The sequence below is a fragment of the Phyllopteryx taeniolatus genome, chromosome 3 (genome assembly GCF_024500385.1).
Source record: "Phyllopteryx taeniolatus isolate TA_2022b chromosome 3, UOR_Ptae_1.2, whole genome shotgun sequence".
In the NCBI taxonomy this organism is placed as follows: Eukaryota; Metazoa; Chordata; class Actinopteri; order Syngnathiformes; family Syngnathidae; genus Phyllopteryx; species Phyllopteryx taeniolatus.
Window position 1 is genome coordinate 10,509,986 of NC_084504.1, and position 15,676 is coordinate 10,525,661.

The 15,676-nt window shown below is 40.3% G+C and overlaps 1 protein-coding gene across 1 annotated transcript in view; it reads left to right on the forward strand.

Moving 5' to 3' along the window:
- The window catches only part of ppil2 (peptidylprolyl isomerase (cyclophilin)-like 2), a 30,081-nt gene extending 21,328 nt beyond the window's left edge, over positions 1-8,753 (forward strand). The window contains exons 14-20 of the mRNA XM_061766948.1: positions 1,865-1,898; positions 4,864-4,981; positions 5,109-5,165; positions 6,539-6,611; positions 6,854-6,916; positions 6,986-7,128; positions 8,554-8,753. Of these exons, the coding sequence (XP_061622932.1) occupies positions 1,865-1,898; positions 4,864-4,981; positions 5,109-5,165; positions 6,539-6,611; positions 6,854-6,916; positions 6,986-7,128; positions 8,554-8,659 (594 nt within the window). The 3' untranslated portion in view covers positions 8,660-8,753. The remainder of the gene's footprint in view (positions 1-1,864; positions 1,899-4,863; positions 4,982-5,108; positions 5,166-6,538; positions 6,612-6,853; positions 6,917-6,985; positions 7,129-8,553) is intronic.
- Positions 8,754-15,676: the final 6,923 nt, after the last annotated feature.

Genomic DNA, 15,676 nt, shown 5'->3' on the forward strand with positions numbered 1-15,676 from the left:
GTTCTCCATCAAACACACCAGGTTCCCTCTCGTCATTGTCAGAGTCAGTCTCGTTGCCGTGCGACTCCTCAGAAATTATGCCAGCTTTTACGAGAGCTCGAACAACAGTGCAAGCAGACACGTTAGCCCAAGCATCCACAATCCATTCACAAATTGTGGTGTAACTCGCCCGGCGTTGCCACCTAGTCTTAGTAAAGCTGTGTTCGCCATCTGTCATCCATCGCTCCCACGCCACTCGCAACTTCACTTTGAATGCCCTGTTTACACCGATGTCCAGCAGTTGGAGTTCCTTCGTCAAGCCTCCCGGATTGATGGCAAGCTCCGAGTTCTTGCACTCAGTCGAATGGTGACTGTAGAGGCGCTTCTCCCGGTTGTTCTTTGGTCATTAATCCATTGCTCGATTTGGTCTTCCAACTTGGGCCACCTCACCTTGTTTCCATGGAAACTCAGCTTCATCTTCTTGACTTGGCGAAGCTCGTTTTCCTGCTTCCTCCACTTGCGAACCATCCATTCGTTGATCTTGAATTCTCTCGCGGTTGCTCGATTCCCATGTTCCTCTGCGTAACTAATAGCTTGCACTTTAAACTGTGCTTCGTAAGCGTGTCTCTTCGTAGGTGCCATTTTCAGGGGTCTTTAGCCAAACCAATATTGTTTTGCACAGTGCACACCCCGGTGCTATATACCTACTGGGGGCGTGCCTTTAGCGTCCTCTGTCAAGCGGACCCTTCCTCCTTTACGTCCGCATGCTGTCCTCAGTCACGTCCGCCTTTCCTCTCTATAAGGAGCCTGTCGGCAGGAAATGCTGCCAGTCAGTCAAGGGAAGCCCTCATCGAAGTCACACAACAACATTTACAGATTTTGGAACGCTGTGCACACAAGGCGCGTCGCATTATAAGGCGCCCCGTCCATTTTGGAGAAAATTTAAGACTTAAGTGCGCCTTATGGTCGTGAAAATATGGTAATTAATTAATCCATCCATTTTCCTCCGCTTATTGTAAATATATTTTAAAATGTATTAAAATAAAGGACAATTGTCTTATTAATTGGTTAATTAAATTTAAAGTAATATATTTAAAATTAGTGAATTATTTGAATGTTAAAATAAACTGAAATTAATTAAATAAATAAAGTTAATAGAGAGTCACTGATGGTGTAGTGGTGCACTCGCCTGACTTTGGTGCGGGCAGCGTGGGATCAGTTTCCACTCAGTGACGGTGTGAATGTGAGTGCGAATGGTTGTCCGTGTCTATATGTGCCCTGCGACTGACTGGCGACCAGTTCAGGGTGTAGTCCGCCTTTCGCCCGAAGTCAGCTGGGATAGGCTCCAGCGCCCCGCGACCCTAACCAGGATAAGCGGTGTTGACAATGGCTGGATGGATGGAAGTTAATAGAATTTTGTAAATACCCAAAATACTGTTAAAATAATCAATTTTAATCAGTTTTCATTTTTTAAATGTATTTAATTTAATGACTGGTAAATTGTTATATTTTGTTAGAAAATATTAAAATAAGCAAATATAAAAACTACATTAAATTTGTTCATTAAAATTAAAGTAATATAAATTACATTTTAAAACTAGAATTATTTCAACATAATCAATTTAGCTAGCGCACATTGTGTGGTTGTAAAGTAATGCGCTTCGGGCTTTTACAGATAAAAGCTGCTCTATTTTTATGGCGTGTACAGAAAAAAAATGAGGCAGTCAAGTCTTTTATGATCTTCTGACTGACTCAATGTACAATGTGTAAGAAGTAGGAGGCAAGCTCTTATGGTCAACAGACCAGCTGTGTTGCGTCAAAGCTGAAAAAGTGCTTTAAACATGCAGCAAAATTTCTCACATTTTAAAAAAATTTTCTCTTCCAGATTCAAGGAGGCGATCCGACTGGCACGGGCACAGGTACCGTCAGCCGCACACTTAAATCCTTGCATAACACACAGTCTGTGTTCAATTATTGATAGCTCCTTTTTAGGAGTGTGTAAACACAGAGAGGCCACATGTAAGTGGAGGCCACGTCTAAATTTACTCCGGAGAAAAGAGGCACTCAAGGCACGTGACGCAAAGGGAGGAAGGGTGCGGTGTGAGCCCGGCTGACATGCAGGGTGTGTCTTTTTTTTTCTCTCTTAAAGCCGTCAAGTTGAAAGGGCAGCCAGCGACACAAAGTGTGTCTGTCCTCACATAAACGCTGGCACAATGACAGATTTATGAAGGTGCTGAGTTCCAGACCAGTGCCTGGCATTCTCCTCGTCACCTGGTCACAATGTCCACACCCGGCAAAAGATGAACATGTTAATTGTTGCCAGACATGCAACATGTAGCAAGCAGCAGCTGTAACAGTAAACCGCTTCCACTGCAACTTTTTTCCATCGTTGCTAACGTCATCATTTGGGCGAAAAAAAGCCCTAATTTAAATGTTTGCCTGGCAGGTTTTTTTTTAGTTCAAATACAAGAGAACCTCTAAAGCAGTGGCTCTCGACTGGTGGGTCGGGACCCATTTGGGTAGGTCTCGAACAGCGAATAAAAAATTGCATCTGTTTTGTTATGAATTTTTTGTATTATTTTTTTAATTATTTGTTTTTAAATACAGTACAGAGGCGTACTAAGGTCCCACATGGAACTCAGTAGGAAAGTGACAAGAGATGTTGCTTGCTTGATTTCTAGCCCCCAGTTTAAACTGTAAAATACATTGCAGCTCAGCCTCTGGCTGACGGACGTCATGGCAAGCAATATGCCTTTGGCGGTACAGCAAACACATTTAAATTACATTTAAAAATATATTATGTATACAAATATATATATAGGCATCACGGGGGACGACTGGTTAGCTGCCTCACATTTCTGAGGACTGGGGGGGAGTTTCCATGTTCTCCCCGTGCCTGCGTGGGTTTTCTCCGGGTACTCCGATTTCCTCCCACATCCCAAAAACATGCATGGTAGATTGATTGGAGACTCTAAATTGCCCGTAGGTGTGAATGTGAGTGCGAATGTTTGTTTATACAGTTGTGCTCATAAGTTTACATACCCTGGCAGAATTTATGATTTCTTGGCCATTTTTCAGAGAATATGAATGATAACACAAAAAAAAATGATCTCACTCATGGTTAGTGCTTGGGTGAATCAATTTATTATCAAACAACTGTGTTTACTCTTTTGAAATCATAATGACAACAGAAACTACACAAATGACCCTGATGAAAAAGTTTACATACCCCAGTTTTTAATATCGTGTATTGCCCCCTTTTCAATGACAGCTTGGGGTCTTTTGTGGTAGTTGTGGATGAAGCTCTTTATTTTCTTTGATGTTTAAGCTGCCCATTCTTCTTGGCAAAAGGCCTCCAGTTCCTGTAAATTCTTGGGCTGTCTTGTATGAACTGCACGCTTAAGATCTCCCCAGAGTGGCTCAATGATATTGAGGTCAGGAGACTGAGATGGCCACTCCAGAACCTTCACTTTATTTTGCTGTAGCCAATGTCAGGTCGACTTGGCTTTGTGTTTTGAATCATTATCATGTTGGAATATCCAAGTATGTACCATGCGCAGTTTCCGGGCTGATGAGTGCAAATTTTCCTCTAGTATTTTTTGATGACATGCTGCATTCATCTTGCAAGTATCCCGTGCCTTTGTAGCTCACACATCCCCAAAACATCAGTGGTCCACCTCCATGTTTCACAGTAGGAATGGTGTACCTTTCATCAGAGGCCTTCTCGACTCCTCTCCAAATGTAACGTTTATGGTAGTGGCCCAAAAGTTCAATTTTGGTCTCATCACTCCAAATGATTTTGTTCCAGAAGTTTTGAGGCTTGTCTCTGTGCTGTTTGGCATATTGTAAGCATGATTTTTTTGTGGCATTGGCGTAGTAATGGCTTTCTTCTGGCGACTCCACCATGGATCCCATTTTTCTTCAAGCGTTCTGGGGTAAAAATAATTGAACCACTGTGAATAGTAAACAGTTCCTGGACCTTCCAAAAGCACTACTCAGACCTTTAATTGATTGGCATGCAAAAACCTGCCCGCCTCACTTTCTATACGTCAACCAAGGGCAATTTCATTATCAGAGGAAATGATCACCTACTGAGGTTGTTTATCTCCTTCCTGACACGTGAAGGTGAAATGTCAGCCATCTGATCAATTATGTACAAATGTCACCTGTCTTGTTAGCCCCTGACTGCTGGGTTTACATTTACATTCACACTTACTGTCTTCCTGTTTAATCCTAATGGGGATTATTAAGGTTGACTGTTAGCGGCAACTAGTTTTGCTGAACAATAGTTTTGCTCATGGCTATTATACTGTCAGAATCTGATACCGGCCCATGCCTACGGAAGACATAATGATACCATGCAGCACGTTTTAAATAATTTGTCCCACTTCTACTTTATATCCCTGGCGTCGGGCCGAAACCTTGTATGTCAAAAATTTGGTCAATTTCATATTTTTCCAAAAATCGATACTGCTGGTGAGTCACGTGGGTATGTTAATTCTTATTATTATTGACCAATATAAAGTGTTGATTATGGCTTGCTCTCTTTGACGATGCAATGTTAATGGCTCAACAAGCATCCCATTTTTTTGGTTCCTGAGAAGTGATGGTTTGGGAGATGCAAGGTTTCTTCCTGACGGCAGCGATCTGGGAAAATAGCCTCGAATCAATTGAATAATCCAGCAAGGGTTGGGCTAGGTCCTTTGAATCTTAATTGTTCATTTTATTAATCCGATGGGAGCAGGGCAGTTGTTTTTCAAGAGTGGAGAAGTGCAAACTCCACATTTTCTTCACTTTTCACTTCCTGTAGATGTCCCAATACTTTAGTTTCTATGACTCCAACTGTATGTCAAGTGTCATCGTACATTTATTTTGTTGTTCCAGGTGGAGAATCCTTCTGGGGAAAACCTTTCAAAGATGAGTTCCGACCCAACCTGTCCCACACAGGCCGGGGGATTCTGAGCATGGCCAACTCTGGTCCAAACACCAACAAGTCCCAGTTGTAAGACATTACGGAATATTTACTGATAATGCCATTGTTTTTTTTTGTACTTGTTTTCACATTTTCTGTAAAGATATATATTTTAAATATCTATATTAATACAATGTTTGCTTCTGTTTTCCATCAGCTTCATCACATTCCGCTCCTGCGCCTACCTGGACAGGAAACACACAGTGTTTGGAAGGTAAAAGCATGCCTACACTTGATTTTTAAAGCATTTCCACACAAGACATATTGTTTTCTGTACTGCTTATTTTGAAAATTCAATTCAAGTCAAATTCAGTTTCACCTAGTAACATGACATTTACTATAATTTCTCGTGTATAATGTGCATTTTTTACCCCCAAAAATTGTCAAAATCCAATAGTGCGCATTATACATGAGTATAGGAGAAAATGAAAAAGACTCACATTTGATCAATGTATGCCGCCATCTAGAGGTTATGAAAAAGCTGTACACTTTCATTCCACTATGCCACCGCCACCTAGAGGTTATGAAAAAGGTGTAGACTACACTTTCATTCCAATATGACAGGGGTACATATGACTGCATATATCTACAATTGTGCTCATAAGTTTAAACACCCAGGGAGAATTTGTGAAATATTGTTTTGTTTTTGTTTTTTAATACGACTGATGACTGAACAACAACCATCATTAATTTATTTATGGTTATGTTTTGTTTAATGAAATGGTTGACAGCTTAATTTGAATCCCATTAAAATTAAATTAAATGTGTTTCGCCTAGCCCTTCATGTTTTTTTAAAAGAATTGTACACATCTTACAAATCCTGCCTGGGTAATCAAACATATGAGCACAACTGTGTGTTTTCTCATTCACTAAGTAAACGTAGGACTGTGAATTTCAAAATAAGAGCAAGTAAATAAAAATAAACTATTGTGTGTTCATCTTCAGAATAATTATTTGAAAAAACTAACAAAATAAAGATAATACTTCATGTTTTGATCATATGGGTAGAAACAAAATCATGCATTGTAAAAATGCATTATACATAAGTAGAAGGGTTTTCCAGAATTTTGAGGTCAACTTTGGGGGTGCGCATTATACATGAGAAATTACAGTAGTAGGCATGTCTATCATGAGAAGACCCACAAACAAGTCTCAAGGAGCCATGCCCGAAAAACACAGGAAGTCATTTTAGCCATTTTAAGTCATATCGGCCATTTCCATGTTTTAATGGCCACTCCTAGAGGTTTTGTCTGATTGATACCAAATTTGAACATCTTCCACTGAACAACTGGATGATGATAAATTGTTAACCTTTTTAGTTTTTGTCATTGCGTGTGGACAGAACATGAAAGTGAAGTTTGGTGACATGCTGCAAAACATGAAACGCAAAGAATTCACACACAAGGCATCTTGTTTCTTGTACTGCTTATTTAGAAAAATCTGCCCCCCAATGACAGTTTCACTGTCTGTCATGAGTAGACCCACAACAAAATCTCAAGAAGCCATGCCTGAAAAGACTTCCTGTGTCAGTCAATTTGGTTTGAAGCAGCCATTTTAAGGTCATTTCCACATTTTCTCATTAAACAGGGTTGTCGGTGGGTTTGAAACGTTGACGGCCATGGAGAATGTGGAGAGTGACACCAAAACCGACAAACCAAAGGTAAAAAGCAAATTTTTCTAGACTTGCTCAATAAAAAAAAGCTTTGTTGGAAGAATGTAACCGTTTGTTGAACTTCATGCAACATTGATGTGAAGCAGTTGTCAAAAACAGTGCTTATACAACAAAAAAATAGTCTAGTAGTACACAGGAAAGCAAAATTCAAGCATTTTTCCCTTTTTAGAGTAAATGGTTGAGTTTATATATTTTGTGTTTTCTTAAATGAGTATTTGTCTGTTCGACAGTCTGAGATCAAGATCTTAAGCGCAACCGTGTTCGTGGACCCATACGAAGAGGCCGACGCCGAGGTTTGTTTATGTTTACTTCAAGCGTTAGAAAATGGAGCATGATTGGAAAAAAAACATTTTGTGTTTCAGATCGCGGCCGAGCGTGAGAAGGAGCTTCAAAAGAAGATGGAGGAGGAGCAGCAGGCCAGTGCCTCCCTGAGGAAGGCCAAGGAAGAGCGGCCACCCAAGGCCTTCAAGCAAGGCGTGGGCAAATACATCAACCCCACTGCGGCGTAAGCAAAACAGGGAGCGTGGCGGCGGGGCGAGCATGGTTTCGAGCGTGGCGGGTGAGCAGACGTGTTGGGCGAGCGGGCGTGGCAGCGACGACAGTGGCTTTGGCGGTGGGCTGAGGGAGTGAGCAAACGATGCGCCGGGCGGGAGGGCGGACGAGCGTACCGCTATTGTTTCGTGACAGGAGCACAGCGGGCTCGAGAAACTCTGCTTGCCGGACGGCCCGCCACCACAACTGATGGGGTGCCCACCTCCATCGTCGCCCGAGTGGAGTTCATCATGCATTTTGCAGAGCTTATTTTGCAGTTGGCTATAGTGTTGTAGTCCGTGTTTACCTGCAAGTATCTCCACACAGCTAACATTGCTCCTACTCCACCTACTTGGAAAGTATATGTCAGGCTGGTAAAGTGGTATCGGTGATGTTGTATCAGAGTATTTTTATTAGTCGTAGTATTGGTGCATTCCTAACCCTAGTCTCTAACCTAAGACAAACTCTATCTAACCCTACCTAAAACCCCTGCCTCGAACCTGACCCTACAATTAGCATTACACTAACCCTAATCCGTTCACTGACCCCAACCATAACTGTACCCTCAAAGCCAGTGATTCTTAACTGTTAAGTCGGGACCCAAAAGTGGGTAATGAAGCCATTTTGGGTTGGCCGTGGACAGGTAATCAAAAATACACGGGGGGGTTGGTTTACAATGGTGCATTTCAAGGTTACAGTTGGCATAAGAATACATTTTCAAGCGCCACAGGAAGTAGAATACAAATATTTACTGTAATTATGCTTTTATGACTGTGTTAGTGTTGGTAAAGTGATAGACTATGGCGTGTTCCAACTTGGGGTTACGTCATCTCCAGCAGTGAAATATTTAATGTACTGTAGATCCCAGGTCAGACTTTCCTTTTATTTGGAAAATAATTATTTAACAGGAATGCGTCAGAAACGTAATTACTTGGGGCATTTAAACATCTCAAGAATGCCATTGTTATTATCACAGGATCATTCAGACTGTTGAAACGGTTTACGGTTTGGTCAGCATCCTTCATTTCCTAAAAAGTGATCAGTGCCAAAATACTCATATTTGTACATGCGGTTGTCATGTTCACCCTCAGTTTCTAATGAGGTCCTCAGAAAGGGACTTTGAACATGTAAACATTTGTAGTTATGGTTAGAAAAATGAGACACGTGTTTTCAAAGGCTGTTTTGGAACAATTATTCTTTACTTCTATAAAAGTGGGTCACGACTGAGCGACAGTAGGAAACTGCCGATCCCAGGGTGGCAGCAGTTCAGAACCACTGGTCTAAGCCAGAACTCTACCACAAACTTGGGTTCATCCAAAATTTAGATTAGACCAGTGTATCTTGTTTCCAATAAAATCATGAATGCGCCACATATGACATTTGTCTTGTTGTCCTCCAGGAAACGTACGACCACAGAAGAAGAAAGCGGACCTTCTACCAGCAGCGCCGCTGCCGCCAAGAAGCCAAAAGGAAAGAGCACCTTTGGCGACTTTAGCTCCTGGTAGCAGCGATATCGTCTTCCTAACAACCACAATTCTATAGTTTTTACTTTTACTATCATAGCAGCTTTGTCAAATAATAAATACACGTTTCTTTTTATGTCCACGCAGCACTTACTTTATTTCACATATTTATAACATTAATGTAAATAAATCAAATGAAAAAAGGGCTATCAACAGCACTTTAAAGCTGAAATTGACTTTTTTATCCTAACGGAGCTTAAATTGAGAATATGGATCAGGTTTGAGCTCCTGTTGTCATTGAACTGTTCCTTCAAAGAAAGCAAGACAAATACTGTGTGCATGAAAAAGAAGCAGGCTGTCATTTCTTGCATTCAAAAAAGGCCAAGATGAAAGTGTGACACCGTATCTCTAAATGAGACTATTGTGAAACCGTAATCAAAAGCATCATGGGCGTAAGCAGACACCAATCATGATGGTCTTTCTGCAACTGATGAACTTTTTTTTGTGGCTTAGTAGCCATACAACACTGACACTCACTCCCAGTGGTTTGTTTTATTAAGTTGAATAATTCTTGTTCAAAAATATATTTAAAAACTCGTTTAAAAAATTTTTTTTTTTTTTTAAATGCATTAGTTTTTAACTATTTTTCCATTAATAAACTAGGGTGTTTCAAAATATTTTTAAATACTTTTTAAAAATGTTGTCAAGCATAAAATAGTTTACTAAATAAAGCTGTTAACAGCTAAGCATTTTTTTTAAATTGAAGTCAGATTCACTTTGTGTTTTTAAATAAATGATTTAATGAAATGAAATAATAGTCAATTTTGTAATGAATTGACAGCCATTTTAAAAATATTGACTCACTTTTTGTTTTCAAATATCTTTTGATCTAATTAAACCTGAGGGTCAACTTTTTATGAGTAATTCACGACCCACCATAGCCGATGCGGTGCTGCTGTCGCCATGGCGACGATGAATGCGGAGCAACTACTGGCTGAGGCAGAATCAAAACATGGCCTCAGCTTCTTGTGTGTTATGTTCGCGTCACCAGAACATAAAACCCCCGACCCCCCAGCTGTGACTCACCACTATCGGGCTTGGGGCCCGGCACCTCCCAATCATACGTCACACACATCCTGAAATAGCAGCATCTTTTGGAGCAGTCAGGTGGGTTTAAAGGGTTTTTACAAGGTTTACAGATGAGGCAGTTGAGGGAACGAGATGGGCAATCACTGTCGTCATGGTGACAGCATCAATGCGTGAACAGGGATCACGTAATCAAGATTCAATGACATGGAAACGAGTCTTTCATATAATCCCTGTGGGTTCATTGAAATACTTGAAAGACCATGTTTTTATTTTGTGACAGTAAGAAAATATATTTTTCAGTCAGTTTTTAACAAGTCAAATTACTATTTTTTTTTTTAAGGAATAAAGTAGGCAGTTCTGATTTTGACAAATGACTGTTTTTTGTAATAGTATTTTTCAAGAAAAGGGAGTGAAATTTTTTCCTTGAAAAGCTTTTCTCGACAAATTCTAGACTTAAACAAATTGTGAACTTTAATTTGGGGCAGAAAGTTTTTTTTCCCCCAGAGAAGTGTTTGGCTTAGGTGTTGTTTTTAAAATAAAAGTAAATAAAAAAATTTGGCAAGATTTTGAACCTACGTCCTCTGAACTGTGAGGCAGATGTGCTAACCAGTCAACTGCCATGCCGAGAAGTTTAAATTTCCTCAACTTGTTTGGAAAAAAAATACATTTTTATTGGAAATGTAATCAACTTAAAACGAAGTGAATAGCATTGAAAATTTATTGTGATATCAAGATAGTTTACACGAGTGAAAAGAGACATGTCTACTGAGGCAGAATGCACAAATAAAAAGCAGCATCCGAATAATCCCAAACATTTTCAATGAGAAACAGAACAGGCACAGAATAGAATAAAAATAATAGTCATTCTATGAATACATGCTGTCCACCTCAATTCACCAGCATTAAAGAGGCGCTCACCAGTGTCACATGACATCAGATAAGTTGGCAAAAACTCCCCCCCCCTGTCCCCAAACCTCCCTTCTGCTGTCAAAACAAAAATATCATTCCACACTTTTTTGGATTTTGCAATTGGACAAGACTCCTTTTTTTTTGGTAGTCACTGATGGTGGCCGCCAAGATGGAGGCCCTAAATTCAACAGACGATGACAAGCCAGCTTGTTGTCGGGATGCCAGGATGAACTAAACATTCCCGTAACATTACGTCTACACAAGCCAGTCAGAAGTATGGATACGATGTACCGAGGCAGTTGGCGACTTTTACGCCAACACGTGAACACACCATTGACTGACTGGAAAACTGGCTCGTTGGGGACGCCAACAAATAAAACAAATACTCTTCCTGTGATACAACTCAAGAAACCAGTATAGATGTGTTTTGTGGCAGTTTTGACTTTATGTGAGTAATTGAACGCACCGTTGGCGGTTTGGAGAGCTGTGGCTCTACTGGGGGTGTTAGGGTGTAAAAAAAAAAAAGGCTCCTCCTGTCCCCTCAGCTTTTTTGGGTGGGGATGGGGTCATAAATAGGAGCTTCAACACAACATTATCACATTTCCCAACTTTATCAGAGTACTTGAACGCACCGCTGGCTGTTTGGAAAGCTGCTGCTCAGGTGCTGGGGGCAAAGGGGACGCCAGGGTAAATGAAACAAACACTTCTCTTGTCCGTGAAGCTATTTTAGAGAAGAAGCCAGTCACAAGCGTAAACACCAAAGTCATATGCTACTTTTCAAATTTACGTGAGCGCCTGAACATACCGTTAATTGACTGGAAAGCTGCAGCTTGTGTGTGTGTGGTGGGGGAGAACAAAACAAACACTTCTCTTGTCCAGTCAGTCACAGGTGTAAACATTCAAGTCATGTGATAGTTCCTGACTTTACGTGAACAGATGTGACAGATTGGTAAACTGCATCTCTGTGGGGGGTGCCAGAGTGGGAAAAAACAAATGCTTCAAAGCTTTTTGGGGGCGGATGAATATAAAGTCCCCTCCAAAAGTATTGGAACAGCAAGGTCATTTCCTGTTTTTGTTGTATACTGAAGACATTTGGATTCCAGATCAAAACATTAATCAGACAAAAGTTCAGAAATCCAGCTTTTATTTCATGGTATTTACATCTAGATGTGTTGAACAACTCAGGACGGAGCACATTTGGTTTGAAGCCACCCACTTATCAAGTGAGCAAAGGTATTAGAACATGTGACTGCTGGTTGTTTCTAGTTCCTCAGGTGTTGCCTTTTAGATTGATTGCTTAAAAGTGAAAGGTCTTAGACTGGCCAAGTCAATCACCAGACCTTAACCCTACAGAGCATGCAGTCTACCTCGTAAAGAGGAGACTGAAGGGAGAAACCCTCAGAAACGAGCAAGAACTGAAAGAAGGTGCAGTAAACGCCTGGAAAACCATTTGAAATGAAGAATGCTACAGTCTGGTGACGTCAATAGGTCGCAGGCTTGATGTTGTTATTGCAAGTAAGGGTTCTGCCACCAAATATTAAATGTTATTGACTTGAAGCTAATTTAATCATGACTGTTCCAATACCTTTGCTCACTTGAAAAGTTGAGTGGCTTCAAACAAAAGGTGCTCTGTCCTGAGTTGTTTAACGTAAATATCATGAAATAAAAGCTGGAATTTCTGAACTTTTGTCTGATATTCATCTTTTGATCTGAAACCCACGTCTTCAGTATACAATAAAAACAAAGGAATTGACTTTGTTGATCCAACACTTCCAAGGGGACTGTAGTTCTAACTGGGACGTTGTAATTTCCAGACTTTAACACGAGCATCAAATGCACTGTTAATTGATTACAGAATACGCCTGAGTAAACAAAATAAAAGTTATTAAGTTGTCTGAGCACACTGCCACATCCAGCTTCCTGCCACTGTTGCACATTTCATCACAGCTGCAAACAATACAAGTTCATGTGGTGTATCCCAATTTTGATCGGCAAGCACCTGAACACACCATTGCCTGATTGGAAAGATGCAGCAGACAGGACACTACAGCAGACAAAACTAACGCCACCCCACCCATCCAGTACGTTACCTTTTGGCGACAACAAGGTCATGTTATGTTTTCCACTTTATTGAACACACCATTGACTGATTCGACGTTGCAGCTCGGTGGGGATGCCAGGTGCCCAGTTAGTTACAGGTGTAAACAACCAGGTCATGTGATAATTCCAGACTTTATCTGAGTGCTCGAATCCACCACTGACTCATTGCAAAGTCGTGGCTCCGTGAAATTGCTAGGGTGAACAAAACAAACGCTTCTCCTGTCCAGCCAGTCACAGATGTAAATGTCCAAATTATGTGGTAATGTCCAACTTTACACAAAGTCTTGAATGCACCAAGGACAGTGTGAGAAAACTGCAGCTCAGGTGAGACGCCAGGCTGAGTAAAACGAACGCTTTTCTCGTCCGTGAAGCATTTTTTGGGCATGTCAGTCACGGGTGTAAACATCCAAGTCGTGATAGTTCCCCGTTTTATGTGAGCACTTGAACGCACCGTCGACTTAAGGGAAAGCTGCATCTCAGTTGACAGAGGAGAAAGAAAAAAAAAAAGCTTCTCGAGTCCGGTAAGATTTTTTGGGGAGTCTTAACATAAGGTCATGTGACATTTCTGGAGTTTGCATGAGTGCTTGAATGCACCATTTGAGTCATTGTAAAGCTGCAGCTCAGTATCCGAAACAAACGCCCACGATGACGAATGTCATTTTAATGACCACGTTAACATAAAGATCTCAAGTCACAGATGTAAACAATGAGGCCATGTCACAGTTCCTGACTCTACGCTAGCACTTGAATGCACCTTCATGGTGTAGAAAGCTACAGCTCAAGCAGGGATGCCAGGGTGAACAAAACAGACACTTCTCCTTTCCAGAAAGTTTTTTTTTTTTTTTTTTTTTAAGATGATTTAAAAACAAAAACAGCAAGGAGCCCTGATTTGGGATCCAACAACTGCTAAGGCCAGCAAGATGCTAATAAATAACAGGAAATACAATCAAGTGTGCAGCCTAAAAAAAAAAATTTAAAAAAATATCAACAAAATACTTGGACCTCCAAAATGGCTGGTGGGGCAAGATGATGGCGGGAGATTCCAGCTCGCCCTCGATGTCCAAACACGCCACTAAATAAACAGGCTAAGCAAACAAAAGTGGCCTAGCTTCATACACACACTCACACAAAAGTGCTTCAAGTTGGGGACATAACAGAAAAGCTGGTAGAAATATACATATAAAAAGCTTAAATATGATGTCACCTTATGTACAAAAAAAGGGGGACAATTTCTCCGCAATTTGTTGTTCAAGTAGAGTTGCTAATGGTAAACGCTAACATTTATTTTTTTGATTTGAGGAGGAAAATAAGCGTGATTGGAATGTGCTTCGCCGGCAAAGTAATCAATCACTTTTCTCTCATCCCGCCAAATGTGCACAAGTTTGATGTAGCGTGGTTCCTTTTCCTTTTTAATTCAAGGAGGGCGGAGTTATGCGCTGCACAACGTACATTTTTTTTTTTGCGGAGCCATGTGATTGGGTGCAGCTTGGAGGCCAAAGACGCTCAAAACATTGAGATTGTAAAGTGCACTAAAACCTGTTCGTAATCACAGAAGTCAAATGAGAAAATGTCAGAACGGAAAACATGAGAAAATGTTATAAACATCCATTACACAAGTAAAAACAGAAAAAAATGTAGTTAACTGTCTGTCGTCACGGAAATAAACTTAAAACTAGGAAACTGTCCCAAGTGTTCAATGAAAAAGTCAGAACTGTCCAACAATGAAAAAAATTTAACAGTCCATTGTTAGTAAAACAAGAAAGTCAAAACTGAATGTCATAAAAAATAGGAATATGTAATTGTCCATCACTACAGAAGTAAAACGTCGCGATTGGCCATCACAAGAGCAAAATAATAAACTGACTTGATGATTATTGTATTAAAAAAAAAAAAAGGAAATGTAACTGTCGATCACCACATAAGTAAACCCAAAAACATTTTTCGACTGACAATCAAGTAAAACGAGAAAACGTCAGAGCAGTCATCACAGCGAACGAAAACAGGTGAAAATTTCAAAACGGTCATCATACAAGTAAAATGTAGTTACTGTCCATCTTTTCAGAAATACAATTTAAAACGAGGAAATGTCGTAACTGTCCGTCACCAGAGAAGTAAAAAAAGAAAATAATTGTCCACCATACACGTAAAACGAGTAAATATCTTAACTGTCACTAATCATAGATATAAAAAAGAGAAAATGTAACTATCAGAAAATAAACGGGAAAAGGTAACTAAATCATCACAGACCTGAAAACTAAACTACTAAAAAGAAAATTCCAAAATTCTCTTTCACTTAAGTCAAATGAGAAAATGTCATGACTCAAAAAACACAGGAACAAGTCGTAACTCTCTACCACAGAAAGAAATTTAAAAAGGAGAACATTTTGGAAATGTCCATCAACACATAAGTGAAAAACAAGAAAAATATCCAATCGTTAGGGTTGGGCATCGAGAATCGATTGGGACCGGGACTAACGTTGCGGTTCTCCCGGAGTCGCGCAAATTTAGAAATGTCGGTTCCCAGTTTCGATGAATAGTCCACCAACCCCGAAGAAATAGTGGCAAAAACCAACGAAGCGGTGAAAACCAACAAAGAAGAACACACACGAAGACATGCTTGTGCCCAGTGGCGGCGAACAAAAGTGTGTCTGAACTTTGATAACATTAATGATCAGTCGCCTCAGTGCAACACTTGGAATAAGATTATATTGTGCAAAGGAGATTTTCATGATGTGTAGTGTCTGACACGCTCCGAGCCTCAGCCTACACCACATGGAGCTTCAGTGAAGTCAACTCTCAATCAACTGGGTGAGTAAAACAATAAAATAAGACTATGTTAACATTGCGACAGCTAACAAGGTAAACGGTCGGTTGCACTGATGGTTTTTAGCATTTACTTCAAACCAACGTAAGTGCTGATGACAGAAAAGAAAAACGTTAATATTGAGTAAAACTTCACCA